This window comes from Paramisgurnus dabryanus, chromosome 5, assembly GCF_030506205.2.
Source record: "Paramisgurnus dabryanus chromosome 5, PD_genome_1.1, whole genome shotgun sequence".
NCBI classification, from domain to species: Eukaryota; Metazoa; Chordata; class Actinopteri; order Cypriniformes; family Cobitidae; genus Paramisgurnus; species Paramisgurnus dabryanus.
The window spans coordinates 19,029,094-19,047,727 of record NC_133341.1 but is presented as its reverse complement, the minus strand read 5'-3'; the positions used below and the strand labels follow the sequence as shown (position 1 = coordinate 19,047,727).

Here is an 18,634-nt window from a genome sequence, read left to right as displayed (position 1 = left end):
TGATTGAAATCAAACTTTGATGCTCATAATCTCATAATTAGAGTATGGAACTTGAGCCTGCATTGCACAGACAGGGTCTACCTCTGGGAGTCATGTTAAAATAATTATCAATGGAATAGTTTACAAATATATGAAATTCTCTCATAATTTACTCACACTCATGCCATGCCAGATGTATGACTTCCTTTCTTCATTCAAATTTGAATAATTTTATATTAAACCATTTTAAAATGAATATAAATATTAAAATGATTAATTAATTTTAATTGAAAACTTCCTACATTAAGGTTAACACAGCAAAGCTTTAAACAACACACAGATTATGATGAAACCCATTCAGCTGATCTCCGGGACTGACGGTACTACTTTTAGCATAGCTTATAATCCATTGAATCTGATTAGACCATTAGCATCGTGCTTAAAAATAACCAAAGAGTTTCGATATTTTTCCTATTTAAAACTTGACTCTTCTGTAGTTACATCGTGTACTAAGACCGACAGAAAATTAAAATTTGCGATTTTCTAAGCAGATATGGCTAGGAACTATACTCTCATTCTGGCGTAATAATCAAGGACTTTGCTGCTGTAACATGACTGCAGCAGGCGCAATGATATTATGCAGCAGCTGAAAATAGTTCCCTTAGTAACTTTCAATGGCAGGGGACTATTTTCAGGCACTGCGTAATATCATTGCGCCTGCTGCAGCCATGTTACGGCGGCAAAGTCCTTGATTATTATGCCAGAATGAGAGTATAGTTCCTAGCCAGTGGGTAGCAATGTTGCCTCACAGCAAGAAGGTCCTCGGTTCGAGCCCCGGCTAGGGCAGGTGGACTTTCTGTGTGGAGTTTGCATGTTCTCCTTGTGTCAGTGTGAGTTTACTCCAGGTACTGCGGTTTCCTCCCACAGGCCAAAAACATGTAAGTTAAGCAAATTGGAGATACCAAATTGTCCCTCCACCAACCTGTGTATGGATCAAACTTGAATAAAACTTGTGTATGGATTAACTGGTTCTCCCTATGACTATAGCCATGGATGTTGGAATGGTTTAAAGAAATAAAGGAAGAAGAAGAAGTAGTACACTATGTAACTACAGAAGGGTTTTAAAGGGACTGTAAGTAGGATTTACCCCCATCTCGTGGTGAAATTGTATTTTGCATTCAAACGAACAGTGCTCTCTAGCGCCTCGCTTTTCCAAATGCGTGTTGCAACTACGGTAGCCGTTATGTACTCACTGATCTCCTTTGTCCGTTGTAGCTGGTTCATGTGTTCTGAATGAAAACGCATTGTGGAAACGCATTAGTAGGCTAGTGCTTTTTGTCCCTTTCTGTTATTATTGTTCATCAAGACGGCGAAATGATATGGAAGCCTCCTTTGACTTACCCGTGCAATGTAAATAAAGAGGAAAAATTCTAAGCTTACAAAGAAAAGTCAGATCACTGGCAGAGGTCATTTCACACCACGAGGACATATTTATGAATAAAGACATTAATTTTGATTAATAAAACACTAAAACCCTATTTACTGCCCTTTTAAATAGGAAAAATATCGAAACTCTTTGGTTATTTTTTTAGCGCAATGCTAATGGTCTAATCAGATTCAATGGATTGTGCTAAGCTATGCTAAAAGTGGTAGGGCTTACAGTATGTCACAAAATTGAGTACACCCCTCACATTTAGCAAATATTTTGGTATATTTTCTCAAGGGACAATACTATAGAAATGAAATTTGCATATATTTTGAGTAGTCAATGTTCTGCTTGTATAGCAGAAAAGATTTGTTGTCCTCTGAAAATAACTTAACATATAGCCATTAATGTCAAAATAGGTCATATTTAGATGTATAATAGATGTATATTGTTTGTCATGTCCTATTCATCATGTTCATGTTATAAATTTGTGTATCTTGTATTAAGCACTTACAATTTGGTGCTTGGAGTACAATTGGTGCTCTCTGAGCACTGGATGTTGAACATGCCACCTCATGAAAAGAAATCTCTGAGGATTTGAGAATAAGACTTGTTGCTCTCAACAAAAATGCCCAAAGGCTATAAGAAGTTCAGTAACAACCTGAAACTGAGTTACAGTACAGTGGCCAGGGTCATACAGAGGTTTTCCAAGACTGTTTCCACTCGGAACAGGACACGCAAGGGTCGATCAAAGCGGTGGAGCCCTTGTGCTGTGCCTCAATAAACTGATGCATGAGGGTTGTCGACATTGATTTACATTGATTATTAACATTGATGAAAAAATAATATACAAAAACCTGCTTATACCTTGAGCATGCAGTTTTTTTCCTTTCAGTGGGTTTTCTGTTTCACTAACATGCTTGTCTTGGATGTTGCTCTTGTCTAATCACATATACCCAATAATAATATCTGACTGAAGTCCTGGTCAGGGAAACTTTGATTGGCCACTCGAGATGGGAAAGTGTCTCTTATCCAATCAAATTCAATCATGTTTAAATGGGCCAGGGTGACCTTGAATAAATGTCATGAACCTTGAATAATGTCTGCTAATGATGTCTTTTGTTGTAGTTGAGTTGACGTCTCCTGCACAAAGAAAAATTTTGTGTGATTCACACTTGATTTTTTAGACCTCTTGACTTGGTGTGCTCAACCTTGTAACATCAAATTAGATGTTATATAAAGTATCTTATTAGATGCTTATTAGTGTTCTCTGCAGGGTTTACAACTTTAAAATCCATTTACTTACACTGACCTAAAAGAGGATTTGGACACTTATGTCAATATGATGGCTTATAACTGCTCAATTGCACATTTTTTGAAAGAAATTTAATCACGGAAGTTGTTACATTTTAATGATACAAGTAAGCAATAAGGTACAAGAAGCTGTGCTGTACCCTTGAATAAGTCACAGCTAAAGAGCGCTGTGCAACCTCTTCAGTCATGACATATTCATGATACAGCACTAGCCTCGAGTACCTTATTGCTTTTATGATACAGTTACCACACAATTCAAATTTTATAGCAAAAAAAGATTAAACTTTTATGAAGTAAAATGACTTAAATAATTCCATCCGCTGAAAAAATTGTCCTTGACCGACTGTGAACAGCAACAGAATGTTGATGGGGATCTGAGTTTTTATACACTACGAAATAGTTCAGGATCCGGTGTTTATTTTTGAACCAATAAGAGTACAATGACTTCCAAATTTTTGTTTTGATATAGTCAGTGAGAGGTCAATGGCTCCAAATGTTTTGAGATCACTGCATGTACAATATGCATTGTGTTCCTCAGTGTTTCCTCTAGGATTTTTTTCAGCTGTGGCGGCAGGGGGCGCCCATGATGATTAGAAATGTAAAAAAAAAAATTTATGTAGAATATAGGCTACAGTAAACTAACATGTATTTTTTTTTATAATTTTCACGCTGTCATTTACTTTTCCTTATATTTATAGCATATTGCTTTTCTATGTTTGATCTAAACTGTATTTTCTTAAAAAAAAAAAAACGTTACACAGCTACGTACGTAGTTCGGATATTTCATTGTAGTTTTAATGTAGTGTGCATTGCAAGTTCGTCCTCGTGTTGAGCTGTTACAAAGTCATGCAGTCCTGTTTGATAATCCGCACCGCTGTGATTGACAGAACAACCGACCAGTTATCCGACATCAGCAGCAATTTTATTTCACACCCGTACCATTTGACATAAAGACTGTGACCCCCGAGCCGGTCACACCGCAAATCGCGCAGTTAAATATAAACCTTTACCGGTCTTCAGACAGATCTTAAACACAAATAAGCACGGGACATTTAAAAACGAGTCGAATTTTGGTCTTGGATGTTAGACCCGCATTTTACTCTTGTCTATTGAGTCCCAACCTGCATCTACAACACAAATGACACGCGAATAGCCTATAACACCCGTTAGATCAAATATTATGCGGTTCACCCGCGGGTACCCCGACCCTGCTGTTTCGTCTGAAAACAGATAAAACAGTCTCACCGTCTGCCTCAAGTTTCTATTACCAACGTTCTTCTCTTCCACGGGGATAATGTAAGTTTCCTTACAAACAGATTCGACTATTAATGTCTTGCAGTCGCATATAAGTAGTTTTCAGTATTTAGCCTTTTGTTTTTGGACAAATACCTTATCATTTAATGTGAAACTTTGTGAGTGTCGATCTAAAGCACAGACGATTGACTGACAGCTGAGCGGTCAGCAGCGCGCTGCGCTTATAGCCTATACTGAATACCCAAGGCCGCCTTAATGCACGGGCTTACCTGGGCTGAAGCCCAGGGGCCTCCCAAGTTCAGGGGCCTCCCAAGTTCACGTTTATATTGTTTTGTAACTTGTCAGGTTATCTGTCAATCACTCTAACTGCACGTTACATGGCTGCTGATTGGTCCGTGGTAACTTACCTTGAAATAAAATATAAGACGTAACAGATTTTCTATTCCGCGTAATGTAATTAAGTGCGCGTTGTCAACTTGGCATTCCTGCATGTTAGACTGAGTGTGACAGAGAAACGCGAAATAATCCACCAACAAATGAAAGAGTAATTTCTGAAATTTCATAATAAGCACTGCAGGTCTCTCTCTCTCTATCGCGCGCGCGCTCGCTCGCTCGCTCTCTTTGTGCTCGTGCAGCTGTCTGAGTCTCTGGCATGCAGAAGTCTCTAAAACTGTGCGCAAGATACTGTGCCGCCAAATAAAGAAAGGAGTTCCCGCACATAATGCTGTTAGTTGTTATAAAGTTTAAGTTTACTCGCGTTTATATCAGTGACGCTTGCGCAGCTGGAGCGATGTAGTTTGACGCGATGTAAGCTCACAGTACACAGATCTGTTGGTTTAGAAAGACGACGCAACGGTAAATGTCCAAGTCAAAGCGTGACAAGACCATCTCAAATGATCATCCCCTGATCAGTTTTCATATTTATAATCTCCTTATCTAAAGATCTTATATACAGGTATGTTCCCTGTCTGTTTTGTGCGTATTCATACGTGTTCGTTTTACATGCGTATGCATAAATACTAAATACAATGCATACTATATCTTCAATAGCCTATAAATAACTGATTAAAAAACAAGATTCTGTCTATAAAGACTTATATTTTGTTAACATTAATGCATTTTCACTTTAAAACTAACTTTAACTTCTTATATTTTTAAAACTGTGGTGAGCATTTGGTGGCAATTTTCTGCAAATTTGTATATTCCAAAAACTATGAAGCTTATAAACATATATACTCTCACACATTTTGGTTTTATTTTCACCACAAGTTGCTGTGTGTGGTTGTTAAATAAAGTGTCTTGTGTTTATGCTCAAGTGGGCTCAGTGATATGTTAATAATGATATTATGGTGTTTTCTGGGTCAAAGAGGGAAAACTCACTGTTTTATGGATTGAAAGAAACTAATGCATTATGTGATGTAGATTACCTAGATATTACACTTATTTTTTTTAAATGAGACTATAAATTGAGGGTATGGGGGGCCTCCAAAAGATCTCAGCCCCAGGGCCTCACATTGGGTTAAGGCGGCCCTGTGAATACCTAATGGCCAGATAAGTTGATAATATGAGTACAGTGATTCCAAATGAATGTCCAAAAAACTCGTAATATGTTAAATCAAAAGTTTAATAATGTCTTTTCTCGCAGCCCTGCGCTGTGTTGGTGTAGATATGCGCCGGTGAACATCATATGCGTGATGACCTTGCAGCTTAAATTACCCTAAATTTATTGTCATAAAGATAAAAGTAAAAACAACATTCGAAACTTCAAATTATGTATTTTTATTTGTGTAAACTCACAATAAGGAGAAAACCTTGTGCTTATTTATAATCATTAAAAACATGACGTGCTTTCTGCTTCTTTGGTTTTAGAGCGCGTCACAAAAAAGAACAGAAACTCAAATACTTTTTTATTCGTTTTGTCAATTTAATAATTATTTAAGTGCAACATATTTCGTATAGGCTTATTTATTTTATTATTATTTCTCAAAACAGAAACGTAGCTTAATAATCCTCTGTTGATTTAAATCTATTTGTGCATGAAACTAAACCCATGGAGGAAATTATGATATTTTAGGAGATTTATTTATAAATGAGTGAACAACGCAAATCCAGAAAGGAATTTATTTCTAGACAGCCAGTCTCGCAGAGCGGACATTTCGGTAGCTTTTTTGTGAGCTGCCGCTGTGGGTTTTGTCTAGAAGGGATACAGCAAATGCCGAAAAGTTAAGGATTAGATTTGGAGGTAGGATTATTAGGATGAAAACAGCGGTTCTGGCTAAATTAGATACAAATACATCCTACAATCGTGTGAAATTTTGTGTTTAGAGTTGGGTTTGGTTAAAGGATTAGGAAAAAACAGTGCTCATCCAACGAGATTTCGTTTGCTGTATCCCTTCTATCCACAACCGCAGGCGTGGCGGGGATGTTTTAGGAGTGGCGGGCCGCCACGGTTGAATGTATATAGCGGAAACACTGGTTCCTATTACATGCTATTATGCTTAGATGACCGATCAAGTGTACCTGACTTCTAAAACTTCCAAAACGTCTTATTTTGCAGATAAATAAAAAAACATTCTGCCAAATCTGTGATAAAATTCTGTGATTTTTCCAATAGTACAGTGTAATCATTCACTCATTCAGTGGATGCGTCTTTTACTTGCAATATTATTAAGCATGAGCAAAGATTTAACCCTCAACTCTTTTTTCAGTGCACTACCAGAAGATCGTCCACAGGGACATCAAACCATCAAATTTGTTACTTGGAGATGACGGGCATGTCAAGATTGCTGATTTTGGGGTCAGTAACCAGTTTGAGGGCAGTGACGCGTTACTCTCCAGCACTGCTGGCACTCCTGCTTTCATGGCACCAGAGACGTTGTCAGACAACCGCAAGAGCTTTAGCGGAAAGGTAACTTGTGTCTGTGATTGTTTTTGCTGCATTTAATAGTCTGTGCCGTAGGGTGTGTGAATGTCATGTGCAAAGGAGCTGCCATTGGTGGTGGAATAACAGTGATACAGAGATGTCACCAGAGTCAGTCAGCATCAAGTAAATTAATGTGTTTTTGTTGTAAAAAATCAAAAACACCTTAAAAAATGTTTTAAACAGATTTCTCTACACAAGATTTAAAAGTTACAATAAACAGAGTTCATGTGATCATTTATATCCGAGTCTCTGACAGAATTATACAATATGTGAGCTCTCTTAAAACTTAATCTGTCACAGAAACATTTAGATTTATTTAGTTAACAGATTTGTCATCAAATAGTCAGTCCCACCCCAAACCCATGGTTTAAGATGAGTAAGAAGTGGACAATAAAACTGCTCAGACAGACCAATGTTTGTGTCTTATCTGACACCAAATCTAATCCCGATTTCCCCCTAAATTTGTGAAATCAATTTATAAATATTATACTTACATAATTGAATACTGTAAAGTAGTTTCAATAAACTGTGATGTGAGAAAGTATTGACATGTTTAACATGGACATCTTCTCAACAGAGAAACAAAACTGTCCAGCATAACAAAAGATCTTGTGTAATTCCTTTTTTGTTGCAGGCACTAGATGTGTGGGCTATGGGAGTGACCCTCTACTGTTTTGTATATGGCAAGGTAAGCTTACATATATATATTAAGCAATAAAATCATTTAGACTAATTTGGGTAAAAATGAGTTTTCTATTCCAAGAAAGTGACAAGATTTAAACCATAATTTGTGTTTCAAACTTTCACATAGCATCTAAAGGTTATAATAACATTAAAATTCAAATGCATGATTTGATTTTCAAAGATTTGTTATAAAAACAGTTTTTTTTTTCTTTCGCAAAATGCAATAAATATTAAGGTATTTATAAATGTGCAATATGTAAATGTGCATTCATCTTTGCCATGTTATAGACTAGCAGTATACACTGATTAAAAAAATTGGATTTTGCGTCAAATAAAGAATTGACTTTTTAATATTTTTATACTATTTGAAAATCTGGAATCTGAAAATTGCCTTTAAAGTTGTCCAAAGGAAGTGCTTAACAACACATAATACTAATGAAAAATATTTTATATATATATATATATTTTTTTTACCTTGTCTTTGTTGAATAATGGTAGTCTACCCGCATTCACGAACATACAAAAAGTGCTAGACATGCTAAACATCTCAGTCTCATAGAAATTCCATTTTTAGAAATGTCAGCCAGAAAACGGCCCAATCTGAAAAACTGATGCTTATGACATCACAGGCATCTCACTGCCCCTCCACTTTAAAATAATTGGCTACATTTTTTGAGTGGCAGCAAAGTCAGCCAATCAGTAATGAGGTTGCAAGTTAAGCCAGTAGGGGGAGCCAAATAAGTGCAAAACCACTTTTTTAAAATCCCCCACCCTAATAGAACAAAACAAGGATAAATACTCCGTTCAATCATTCTATGTCACCTTTAACTTAACATCCTAATGATTTTTGGCATCAAAAAATATATTTTTGACCCATACAATGTATTGTTGGCTTTTTCTACAAAAATACCCATGCTACATATCACACACACACACCACACACACACATATAATAAAGGAATGATGAGTAATCAACAGCGTTATTTATGAACACTATATTTTGAACACTAATCTTTCTCTTGTCCTCTGTTTTTCTTTCCTGTCTTTCAGTGCCCATTTATTGATGAGTACATACTGGCACTTCACAATAAGATCAAGAGCAAGTCAGTGGATTTTCCCGAGATGTAAGTCCCCCTAACTGTGTCCTGCAGGAAAGCGATAACAAAGCGAGAAAATGTCAGAGAGCTTTGAGTTTACGCTGTTGTGTGATGAATGGTGTTTGTCTGTGTAGGATTTTTTGGTATGCTTGTGTATGCTGTGCAGATCTGTTTGAGAGTACATTATTTAAAGTGTGAATGGCCAGCACTAGTATTGCAGGATTGACACTTCTATCTTAATTCCATAAGCATTTTGCTGAGTTTATTACAGTGAAACCCTAAGTACAGGAAATCATGTGGCAGACATTAACACTTTTTTTCATAATACTGCACTTTAAAAGTAATCTCCCATTTCTCTTCATTGAAACTGTATTCTACAGTAGCATCAGGTTTTTTTTCTCTATTAAAATGATTGGAATGATTATTTCATACATCTCTGTTTATGATATATGTTTATCTCACACATTCATTAGTTATAGGCAGTTTTTCATCCCCCATGATGTTTACACAAACTGTGATTGATTGATGTTTTGGCTTTACTTCTTCAGCTTGTGTTTCTGTGATTTCTCAGGCCAGTTGTAAGCGAGGGGCTGAAGGACCTGATCGTACGAATGCTGGACAAAAACCCAGACACAAGGATCACCATCCCTGAGATCAAAGTAAGTCTTCATTAGACCTAGAGGCCATTTCTGAGGCTGAGAATGGTGAATAATCACCTTTATATTCAGATTTATGTGCTTCACTTAAGATATTGAGTTTCAGAGGTTAACTGGCTTTTGGCTCATGAAGCGATCAAGTTTTTGGTGTTATTAAAGTGTGAAGGTGCCGGTTCCAATATTTTGATCTTTAAGGTAAATCATTTGGATTTATTTCGGTTTATTATTGGATTTTTCTTGTTCGCTGTTTTTTTCCGTGCAAGATCTGGCAACACTATTCAGCAAACGCTCGTTTATTGTCATTTTCTGCACCGCACATACAGAAGACTTCCCCCTTCTAGGCATTTATTTTTTCAGAAGAGAGACCTGTCATGTCCATGATGCACATTTAAACACTTTATACTTAAACTAGTTGTTCTGTTCGGTTATGTGCAGAGTTTCTGTAAATGCGGTTGTCACTACCTGCATTTTGCGGGAGTCAATTCAGTAGAATGTGGTTGTCAGTCCCAAAAATTACTGTGTCACTGGAGGCACGTCTGCACCACATGTCAGACTACACCATCGGCTCTGACTATACTTCATTTTAAAATCATTCAGTAAACCATTGTGATATTGCAATATACACATTTGCGCTATTTTCTTTGATTTCTCTACAAGGTGTTCCCATTATCGTGGTCAGCCTCACACTTTTCTATGAAAAATGCTGTTGTTTGATTTTTTGGCACGTTGTGTCAGAAATAAGCTTCTGAAGAATCTACAAGACAGTGTTTGGACAGAAACACATCAGCTTATTCCCTTAGAAAATGATTTTGGTTCAGTTCTGGAAACTTCCATTTGTTGTGTCAGCGTGACAGCGCGTGTGAATAATTAGCACACACGCTCTCGGCCATCAGAGACTCCGGTCTGCATGTCATTACCCAGAAAATCTTCCATTAAAGTAGAGATCCCCAGAGCGCACGTTAATCAGAGCTGCGTGCCCTACATTAACTCCATCTACTCCATACTAACCTGATGTTTTTAGGACAAACATTACATTGGTTTAATCATGTCCTGTTTGGATTGATTGATGGATGGATGAAATGATGAATGATTAAGGGTTGGTGTGTGCATTTATATGTGTGTTATTGTATATGCATTTGTTTGCATTTACAGGTGGACCCCTGGGTAACTCAGGATGGTGCAGATAAATTACCTTTAGAAGAAGAGCACTGCACTGTGGTGGAAGTCACTGAAGAAGAGGTGCAGAACTCGGTGAAGTTTGTCCCCAGCCTGTCTGCTGTGGTGAGTTTGTATATAAGTACAGCTTAAAAGTCATGCCATCTTTAGATTTGTTGTTTTTGCAATAGTTTAGAGAACATATATATGTATTTCTCTTAATAGGAATACAACCAGAAAAAAACTGGAAACTTGTATGTAGTATTTAAAACAAATATTTAAATTATAAGACAAAGTGTCAAGTGTTTACTGTGACCTCCCCTTACTTTTGAGCAATAGCAGCAACCTGTCGGCTTTCTTAGAACTAAATCTGTAACACTGACAGAGACCGTAGTAGAGTTGTCAAGTAACTGATGCAATCAGGTGTTAGTGCACCTGTCCCTCATACACACGCATACGTTTTCATGTCTGTTATTAGGTTTGTTCAAGTTTATGCACCGCTGTAAGAACCAACAGGTGGATGACATCGAAGTACCATGAGAGCGATTCCAGAAATCATACAGAGAAGTCTGATTTCGAGTCGCTCTCGCGGTATTTTGATGTCAATCTCCTGTCGGTTATTGTGGTTCCGCATAAACTCGAACAAATCTACTACGTTATAGGTCACATGATAACGTCAACATGGTGGATGCTGTCCATACTTATGCGAACGTACGTACTGTCTTATCGCACGTTAAGTAGGTACTCAGTGAAATTCAGCCCTAAGGATTACTTGAAAATGAAATGCAGGTGTGTTTGATTAGGATTGGAACTAAACTCTGCAGGACAGTGGCCCTCCAGGACCCAGGGTTCCCCAGTCCTGTTTAAAAAGCATGCATCAGGTTTATTTCAGTGCACATAGTGTATTTGTGTTAATTTTATTTAATAAAAATTACAATTACGCCATTTTTATGAAAGTTAAGACTGAATGGACCTGAAAATGTCAAATGGTGTAACCGCCGTTTGCGCCAATGAATGAGAAATTTTAAATATTTTATCCACAATTTTTATCCACCTTGATGGCATGTAAGCATAATAAAAAATAAAAAATAAATGTATATAATTTTATTAGTGTTCTTTTAAAACATTTTATAATATTTGTCCTGACATATGCTGGAAACAGTTTTCTAAATAATCTTTGACAAATGGTGTAAAATGTATGTAAAAAAAATCATAATACACTAAACTAGATGATTATATTTTTTATAATACTTTTTTATGAATATATTAATATTTTAATAAAAAAAAATACTAGTTACACCAATTGACACAGACCTGTTACACCACATTGACATTTTTGCAATTGTCCCCCAAATATTCTTTCAAAATGAAAAAAAAAACATGGTCCTCAAAACAGAGAATGTATGCAAGTAATCTTCAAAATCATTTTAAAATTTAAACCCCTTTACATTTAATTTATCCATATGGACACAAATAATTAACGTCATGTCATTGACCAACAAATTTTGTGTATTTGCATGATGAGAAAATAATTTCTAAGCATTAAAATATGCCTATTCCTTCCTTTATGCTGTATTGTAGATATTGGTCAAAGCCATGTTAAGGAAGCGTTCCTTCGGGAATCCGTTTGAGTGTCCAAGCAGGAGAGAGGAGAGATCCATGTCTGCACCGGGCAGTTTGCTCATGTAAGTGGCCAACAAACTGTAAATCCACAATATTGCCATACATATCCAAATGACCCTTTATTTTCTCACGGGCGCTTTTAAGAGGCTGAAATCTATTAAACATCACATCTCTTTTCACTCTTACATTCAAGGTCGCAGTATGATATTTCGAACGTCATGTCTATCTGTTTGAACAGGAAGGTGTGCTAATAGTCCCCCATTCCTTGGAAACTGCCAACATACGTTTCCATAGTAGCATGATTCAGTCAGTTTTTCCTCTTACAGTACGAGTGCGGGCATTGAAAGCTTTGGAACAATTTCTGTCTAGAACTTTCTCCTCCGCAGCGCCCTGAAGAGAAGAGGCTGACTCCAACTCACTTATCAATCATTTAGATTTCATTTTCAATCATTTATATGCTATTTTCTAGATGAGATGAGATTTGAGAGAAATATGTGTTTGGACAGCATGGCCTTATCATGTGTGATGCATTTAAATACTCTATTTCCATAAATTTTGCGTCTGAAAGGGAAACTCCTACAAATGCAAATGCCATAAGGTCAGTCCAAAAAACAACTGTGTTCACGCCTTTTCAGCACTAATTTTTCACTGCATGTCTTTAGAAAAATCCCGACAGCAGTTTTTATCAAAAATCTGTTTGTGCTGGTTGTTAGTAAAATTGGCTCCATATCTGCATTATGCTCCTGTATAGCTCAGTGAAAAAAATTATACCTTGCATTCACTGTAATTCGCTTTGGAGAAAAGCGTCTGCCAAATGTGTCAATGTAAATAAACCTGTTTCTTTGTTAATTTCATGCCATACAAGTACAGGAACACCGTTTTCCATATCTTTTTAATTGTTCGTGCCAATACGTTCACACCACTTTCAGTTTCTCTGGGTGACAGTCTTTCTCAAAGAAGCTATTATTCGCTTGAACCACGTAATATGTCTGGCCATTAAACTGCCATTTAGTGTTTCCATGAAGTCATTTTTACCCCCACTCAACTGTTTCTCTAACATTAAAGTGTCTCTGAACAAAAACAGCTGATTCTTCCTCTCTATAAGAATAATAGGCAGATTGTTAATGCCTGTCTGCCGAATGTCCTTGATCAATAAAAACAGTTTGATTATCTCTGTTGCGTCCTGCATAAACCCAAAGACAAATAACCTTGCAAATATATGCAATTTAATGCTCACTCGCTCTGTTTCAGGTTGTATTATGCTTTACGTGTGTTACATGCATGTATGTGATTTCACATTTCAGACAGTCAGGTTTAAAAGGATATTGATTACCTGTTACATGTTTGCTTGGTGTGACCTCTCCCTCCTAACAAGGTTAAAACCTTGAAGTGAAATGGATTGATGCAATGACTAAGCAATCCATTGACTGCTTTCTGCAGGAGGCAGACAGTTTTTTATTTCCCTCCATATTTTTATGAGCCATTTGTTTTCCAGCCTGCTTGTTCATCCTACCATAAAGAAACAGCGCCCCCATTTGAAAGAATATCATATTTGTGAAAAGTCCCTTTAATATGAAACTGCCAGTGGTACTTATTTACATGTCATCCATAATTCAGTGTCAGGTTGAATACAACACTTCCTGAACACTTCCCGGTAACCTTTGTTACCTAAACATAATATACTGCAGATAGATAGATAGATAGATAGATAGATAGATAGATAGATAGATAGATAGATAGATAGATAGATAGATAGATAGATAGATAGATAGATAGATAGATAGATAGATAGATAGATAGATAGATAGATACTTTAGATGGATAGATCATTATTTTTTCCTCTCCCTCCCTCTCTCTTTCACTTTCAGTCACACACCACTAAAATTACCTTTGCCTTTCAAGGCATACAGCTTTAGTAATTTGTTTTGGCTCCGCTTGATACAATACAGCAGCAGGCAGTAAATTCTTTCTGTTCCATCTGAGTTTTGTCATAACCAGCAGCAGTGATAACAACAAACGACAAAAGCATTTTGCTTACAGTGTGGACAAGAATTACTGGATGCTGCAAAATTGTGTTGAGCCTGGTTAGGACACCGTGTACAGCTATAAACATTACTTAAACACCATTGCCTGGAAAATTGTCACATGAAATAGTCATTTGTTGTTTCTGATGAAACTCACCTTGAGCATCTATAAAATCTTTACCATTTTAGTCACTGAATGAGCACCAGTAGCGTGGAGAACCATTTGTATTCTCATGAAGTACAGACTGTGCTTGCTTTCTAATATTTGCCGTTGTTGTTTGGCAAATACAGGGGTTAAACACTGTCCGTGCCGGACAAACGTGTGTGGCATTTGTCTCTAGATGGGATTTCTAAGGCTGTAGTGGATTGATGCTAATGCAGTCTGCTTTTAACAGTACCACACTAAAGGTTACCGCAGTGGTGAAGCCGAAATGTTAAACTTACCTGTAGTTGACCTCTGTGAAATAGGATGGACCTCAATGTCTACTCTTAAATTACATAACGTTACAATAGTACACTGTAAATTCTGCTGGGTTATTTTTTTACCCACTGCTGCTGTGTAAGTATTGGACAGGAGTTCAAACACATGCTGGGTTATTTGAATAGGTTTATTTATAACCAAACATGTGTTGGGTCCAATATTTACACAGCATTGGGTAAAAACAACCCAGCAGAATTAAGAGTGCAGTGGTTAAATGGATTACATTACGTTATTTGAGATCGAATCATTTCCAGATCAGCAAAAAAGGGAAATAAGGAAAATAAAATAAGAACAAATCAAGAAATTTTAAGTGTAGAAAAATAGAAAAGAACAAAGTTAAAAATATAGTTGAACAGTTGTATTTAGGACAGTGGCAGCCGGTGACTTCTCTTCCAAGGGCGCAAAATAAAAAATATTGGAGTATTGTGTGTTGCTCGCCATTTTTTTTTAAATATGTGTTTGTTGCGTCATGTGAACCTATGTGCATCATACCTCTTGTCAAAATACAAGACCTGCACATGCGTCGAAAGGATTTATGATAAAAGAGACACTTGTGTTCACAAAATACTCGCAAGACACTAACTTGATTACGCATGAGATTAAGCGAGTGTCTGGCAAACGCGAGTGTCTCTTTTATCATAAACCTTTTAGATGCGTCTGCAGCAGGCTCGTATTTTGACATCACACGTAATGTACAAAAGTTTACATGAAGCGCCGAACACATATTTTGAAATGACGGGCTACATACATGTTGTGACGAGCTTCGCATCGTGCAACCTGGTAAAATAAGTCACCTGCCTCCACTGATTTATGCTGGGTACAAACCGAAAGATAATCAGGCTGATTTTGGGCCGATTTCCCCTTCTGGCAATCCTAGCTATGTCCTGATTATCTTGATGGTTCTACAGATTATCTTATCAGATTTTCCCTTGGTGTGAGGCGTGATAAAGGGACATTCCACTTTTTTTGAAAATATGCTCATTTTCCAGCTCCTCTAGGGTTAAACATTTCTTACCATTTTGGAAACCATTCAGCTGATCTCCGGTGCTAGCGCTAGGACTTTTAGCATAGCTTAGCACAATCCATTAAATCTGATTAGACCATTCGCATAACCTAAAATATAACCAAAGAGTTTTGAAATTTTTCCTATTTGAAACTTGACTCTTCTGTAGTTACATCGTGTACTAAGACCGACAGAAAATTTAAAGTTGCGATTTTCTATGCAGATATGTCTAGGAACTATACTCTCAAACTGGCGTAATAATCAAGGACTTTGCTGATGTAACATGGCTGCAGTAGGTGTAGTGATATTAGAGATAGAGATTCTGTGTTTGCATGCTTTTTGAAACGCGCATCTCTGTGCGTGTGCTTATGAGTATTCTGTGCCAACAGAAAAAACAGCTCACTTTAACATCTTGAGCTCAAATTGTTTAAAACGGTTTGAATGTTAACATTTACAAGGTTAAGAAACAAATGCAAATAATACACTTTCTATATAAATAGACATTTATTACTGAATGATTTGCGTTTGAGTTATTATTATTAATGAGATGAATATAATTTATGCATGATTTCTTCTGCTTAATATTTTGTGTCTTTTGACTGGGTAGGCCAGTTGTGAAGCTGAGTGGGCCAGTGCCAACCTGGCCCTTTTGTAGCCTCACCACTGGGTTACAATACTGTACTGTATATACCATGGGTTATAGAGTTGCATTCAAATATTTAAATTCAACATGCAAAAACTGGAAAATACAAAATAATAAGAAGAGGAATTTTAAATTATTAGAGTCGTTTTAATTTAGTCCTGCCTCACAACACAGAACAACAACAGAATTTCTAAAACTAACTAAATAAATAAGTTTAAAGTTTACACCAATATGTAGATTTTTACCACCAGAGGTCGCTATTACACAATAACAAAGGCAAAGCATAATGATGATGTTATGATTTCAATAGGGATGTAACGATTTAATCGGGGGTCCCATTAAAAATGCCTGTCTGAAATCGATTCTGAATCGCAAGGCTGCTATTCTGTGTTTCATGCACAGCTTGTGTGTGTACTATGGCATTTGGTCAGTAGGAAGTCCTTATCAATCTAAAATCATTATGAGTCGGAGTCGTTTATAACGTGCATTTAAAAAAGCAACACTCGTCAAACACAATCATTCAAAATATTCTTTATTATCATGAAAATACCTGTACCAATTTGAAGAACAGCGATATAAATATTCCTGTAGACATTTCCTTGAATAGCGTTTGTTATGCTACTTCTTCTGTGTCACAGTGGCACAAAAGGAGTTTCTGCATGAGAGCGCCCCCTGGCGTTCGGATGTGCCAGGATTTCACCGTAATCCATTAGATTCATTCATGAGAAAACGCGCATTTGCACGGTTAATCGTTACACCCCTAGATTTCAAGCTTTACAATTTGGTTTCTTTTATAATCACACATTTTACTGCTAAATGGAACAAGTTTCAAAAGGCCCTAACTAGCTTCTTTAAGAATTAAAATGTATAATTTAGACGAGAAACAGACTACCGTACTTGGTTTTAAAAATGTTATTTTACCCAAAACTATCTGTACAATAGTAGTGAGCCACATTTAAGTATCCATGGTATACTGTACTGTGTATGTATGTAATAAAGTATTATTGACTATTCCTATTCTTTTACTTTTACTATTCTTCACGCTCTGACTAACAAACTGAAATGTTATTTTGACATAACGCTTGCATCACTTTCCTCCTAAATCCTCTGAGCTCTGACACACTGTATATTTCCTCCTATCTTTCTCTCTCTCTGCTGCAGGGACTCTTGGCCGTTTCGTCCCTCTTTTAAACTCCAGCCCTCATTAAGGTAAACTTGTAGTGACGGGTGTACATTGTCATTTGTCACTCAAGCCTCTATCAGATTCCCTGCCCTCTACATTCCCATGGGTCATTGAAAGTCTGAGTCATATCAGCCTCCATCCTGCTCTTGCGTGACATTTCTCTTGGCCTGTAAAAAATTGGGTGATATTGTTACGAGAATCCAACCCTGTAAAACATCCATCCTGTGTCCTTGTCTTACATCGAATCCCATTATGTGTCATGTGCTGTTGTGTCTTTAAGGACGTGTCTGCTTATTGTCCAATATATACCTCCCCATGCGCATCTCACAGTTTTCTATTATTTTTGTCAGTGTGGTCAGAAATGTGTATCGGTGTTGCTGCAAGATAGTCTCTGACCCCCACTGACAATTCGCTGGCATATTGATGTATATTTCACACATTCTCATTGGGTGAGAGTCAGGGTGCACAGGTTTTCACTACACATACAGGATGGTACAGAGATCAACTATACATGTATATTGTATTCTGCTTGAGTTACGTGTGAACTATACAAAAGTTACAAATACTTTACTTTTTTTCAGTTTTTATTTAAATGGGACATTTTACAATAATTTTTTAAGATGTCAAATAAATCTTTGGTGTCCCCAGAGTAGTACGTATGTAAAGTCTAGCCCCAAATATCACATACTGTAATTATTTATGATGTTAAAATTGCCACTTTGTAGGTGTGAACCAAAATGTGCTGTATTTGGGTGTCCTTTAAAATGCAACTGAGCTGATCTCTGCACTAAATGGCAGTGCCGTGGTTGGATAGTGCAGATTAAGGGGTGGTGTTATCCCCTTCTGACATCACAAGAGGAGCCACATTTCAATTACCTATTTTTTCACATGCTTGCAGAGAATGGTTTACCAAAACTAAGTTACAGGGTTGTTATTTTTCATATTTTCTAGGTTGATAGGAGCACTGGTGACCCAATTTTAGCACTTAAACATGAAAAAAGTCTGATTTTCATTTAAATGCTTGCTTACTATTCTGGCTATTTTATCTTTTACAAATAAAGTTAATAGACAATGTGTGCATTTTCCTTGATTGTCTTTGTATTTCAATATTTATGAAAAAAAATTGGTAATTTAGATTTTTTTAGATGTACTCACTTAAAACAACACAATGAACTGTGGTTGGTCACTT

General features: G+C 36.7%; 1 protein-coding gene across 2 annotated transcripts in view; it reads left to right on the top strand.

The window, feature by feature from the left end:
• camkk1a (calcium/calmodulin-dependent protein kinase kinase 1, alpha a) overlaps window positions 1-18,634 on the top strand; it is a 106,724-nt gene that overhangs the window by 86,740 nt on the left and 1,350 nt on the right. The window contains exons 10-16 of one of the 2 annotated variants that reach the window (XM_065250158.1): window positions 6,682-6,881; window positions 7,531-7,584; window positions 8,631-8,704; window positions 9,249-9,336; window positions 10,486-10,614; window positions 12,070-12,173; window positions 17,424-17,471. In XM_065250158.1, the coding sequence (XP_065106230.1) occupies window positions 6,682-6,881; window positions 7,531-7,584; window positions 8,631-8,704; window positions 9,249-9,336; window positions 10,486-10,614; window positions 12,070-12,173; window positions 17,424-17,471 (697 nt within the window). The remainder of the gene's footprint in view (window positions 1-6,681; window positions 6,882-7,530; window positions 7,585-8,630; window positions 8,705-9,248; window positions 9,337-10,485; window positions 10,615-12,069; window positions 12,174-17,423; window positions 17,472-18,634) is intronic. The other variant, XM_065250159.1, reaches the window with a different exon arrangement.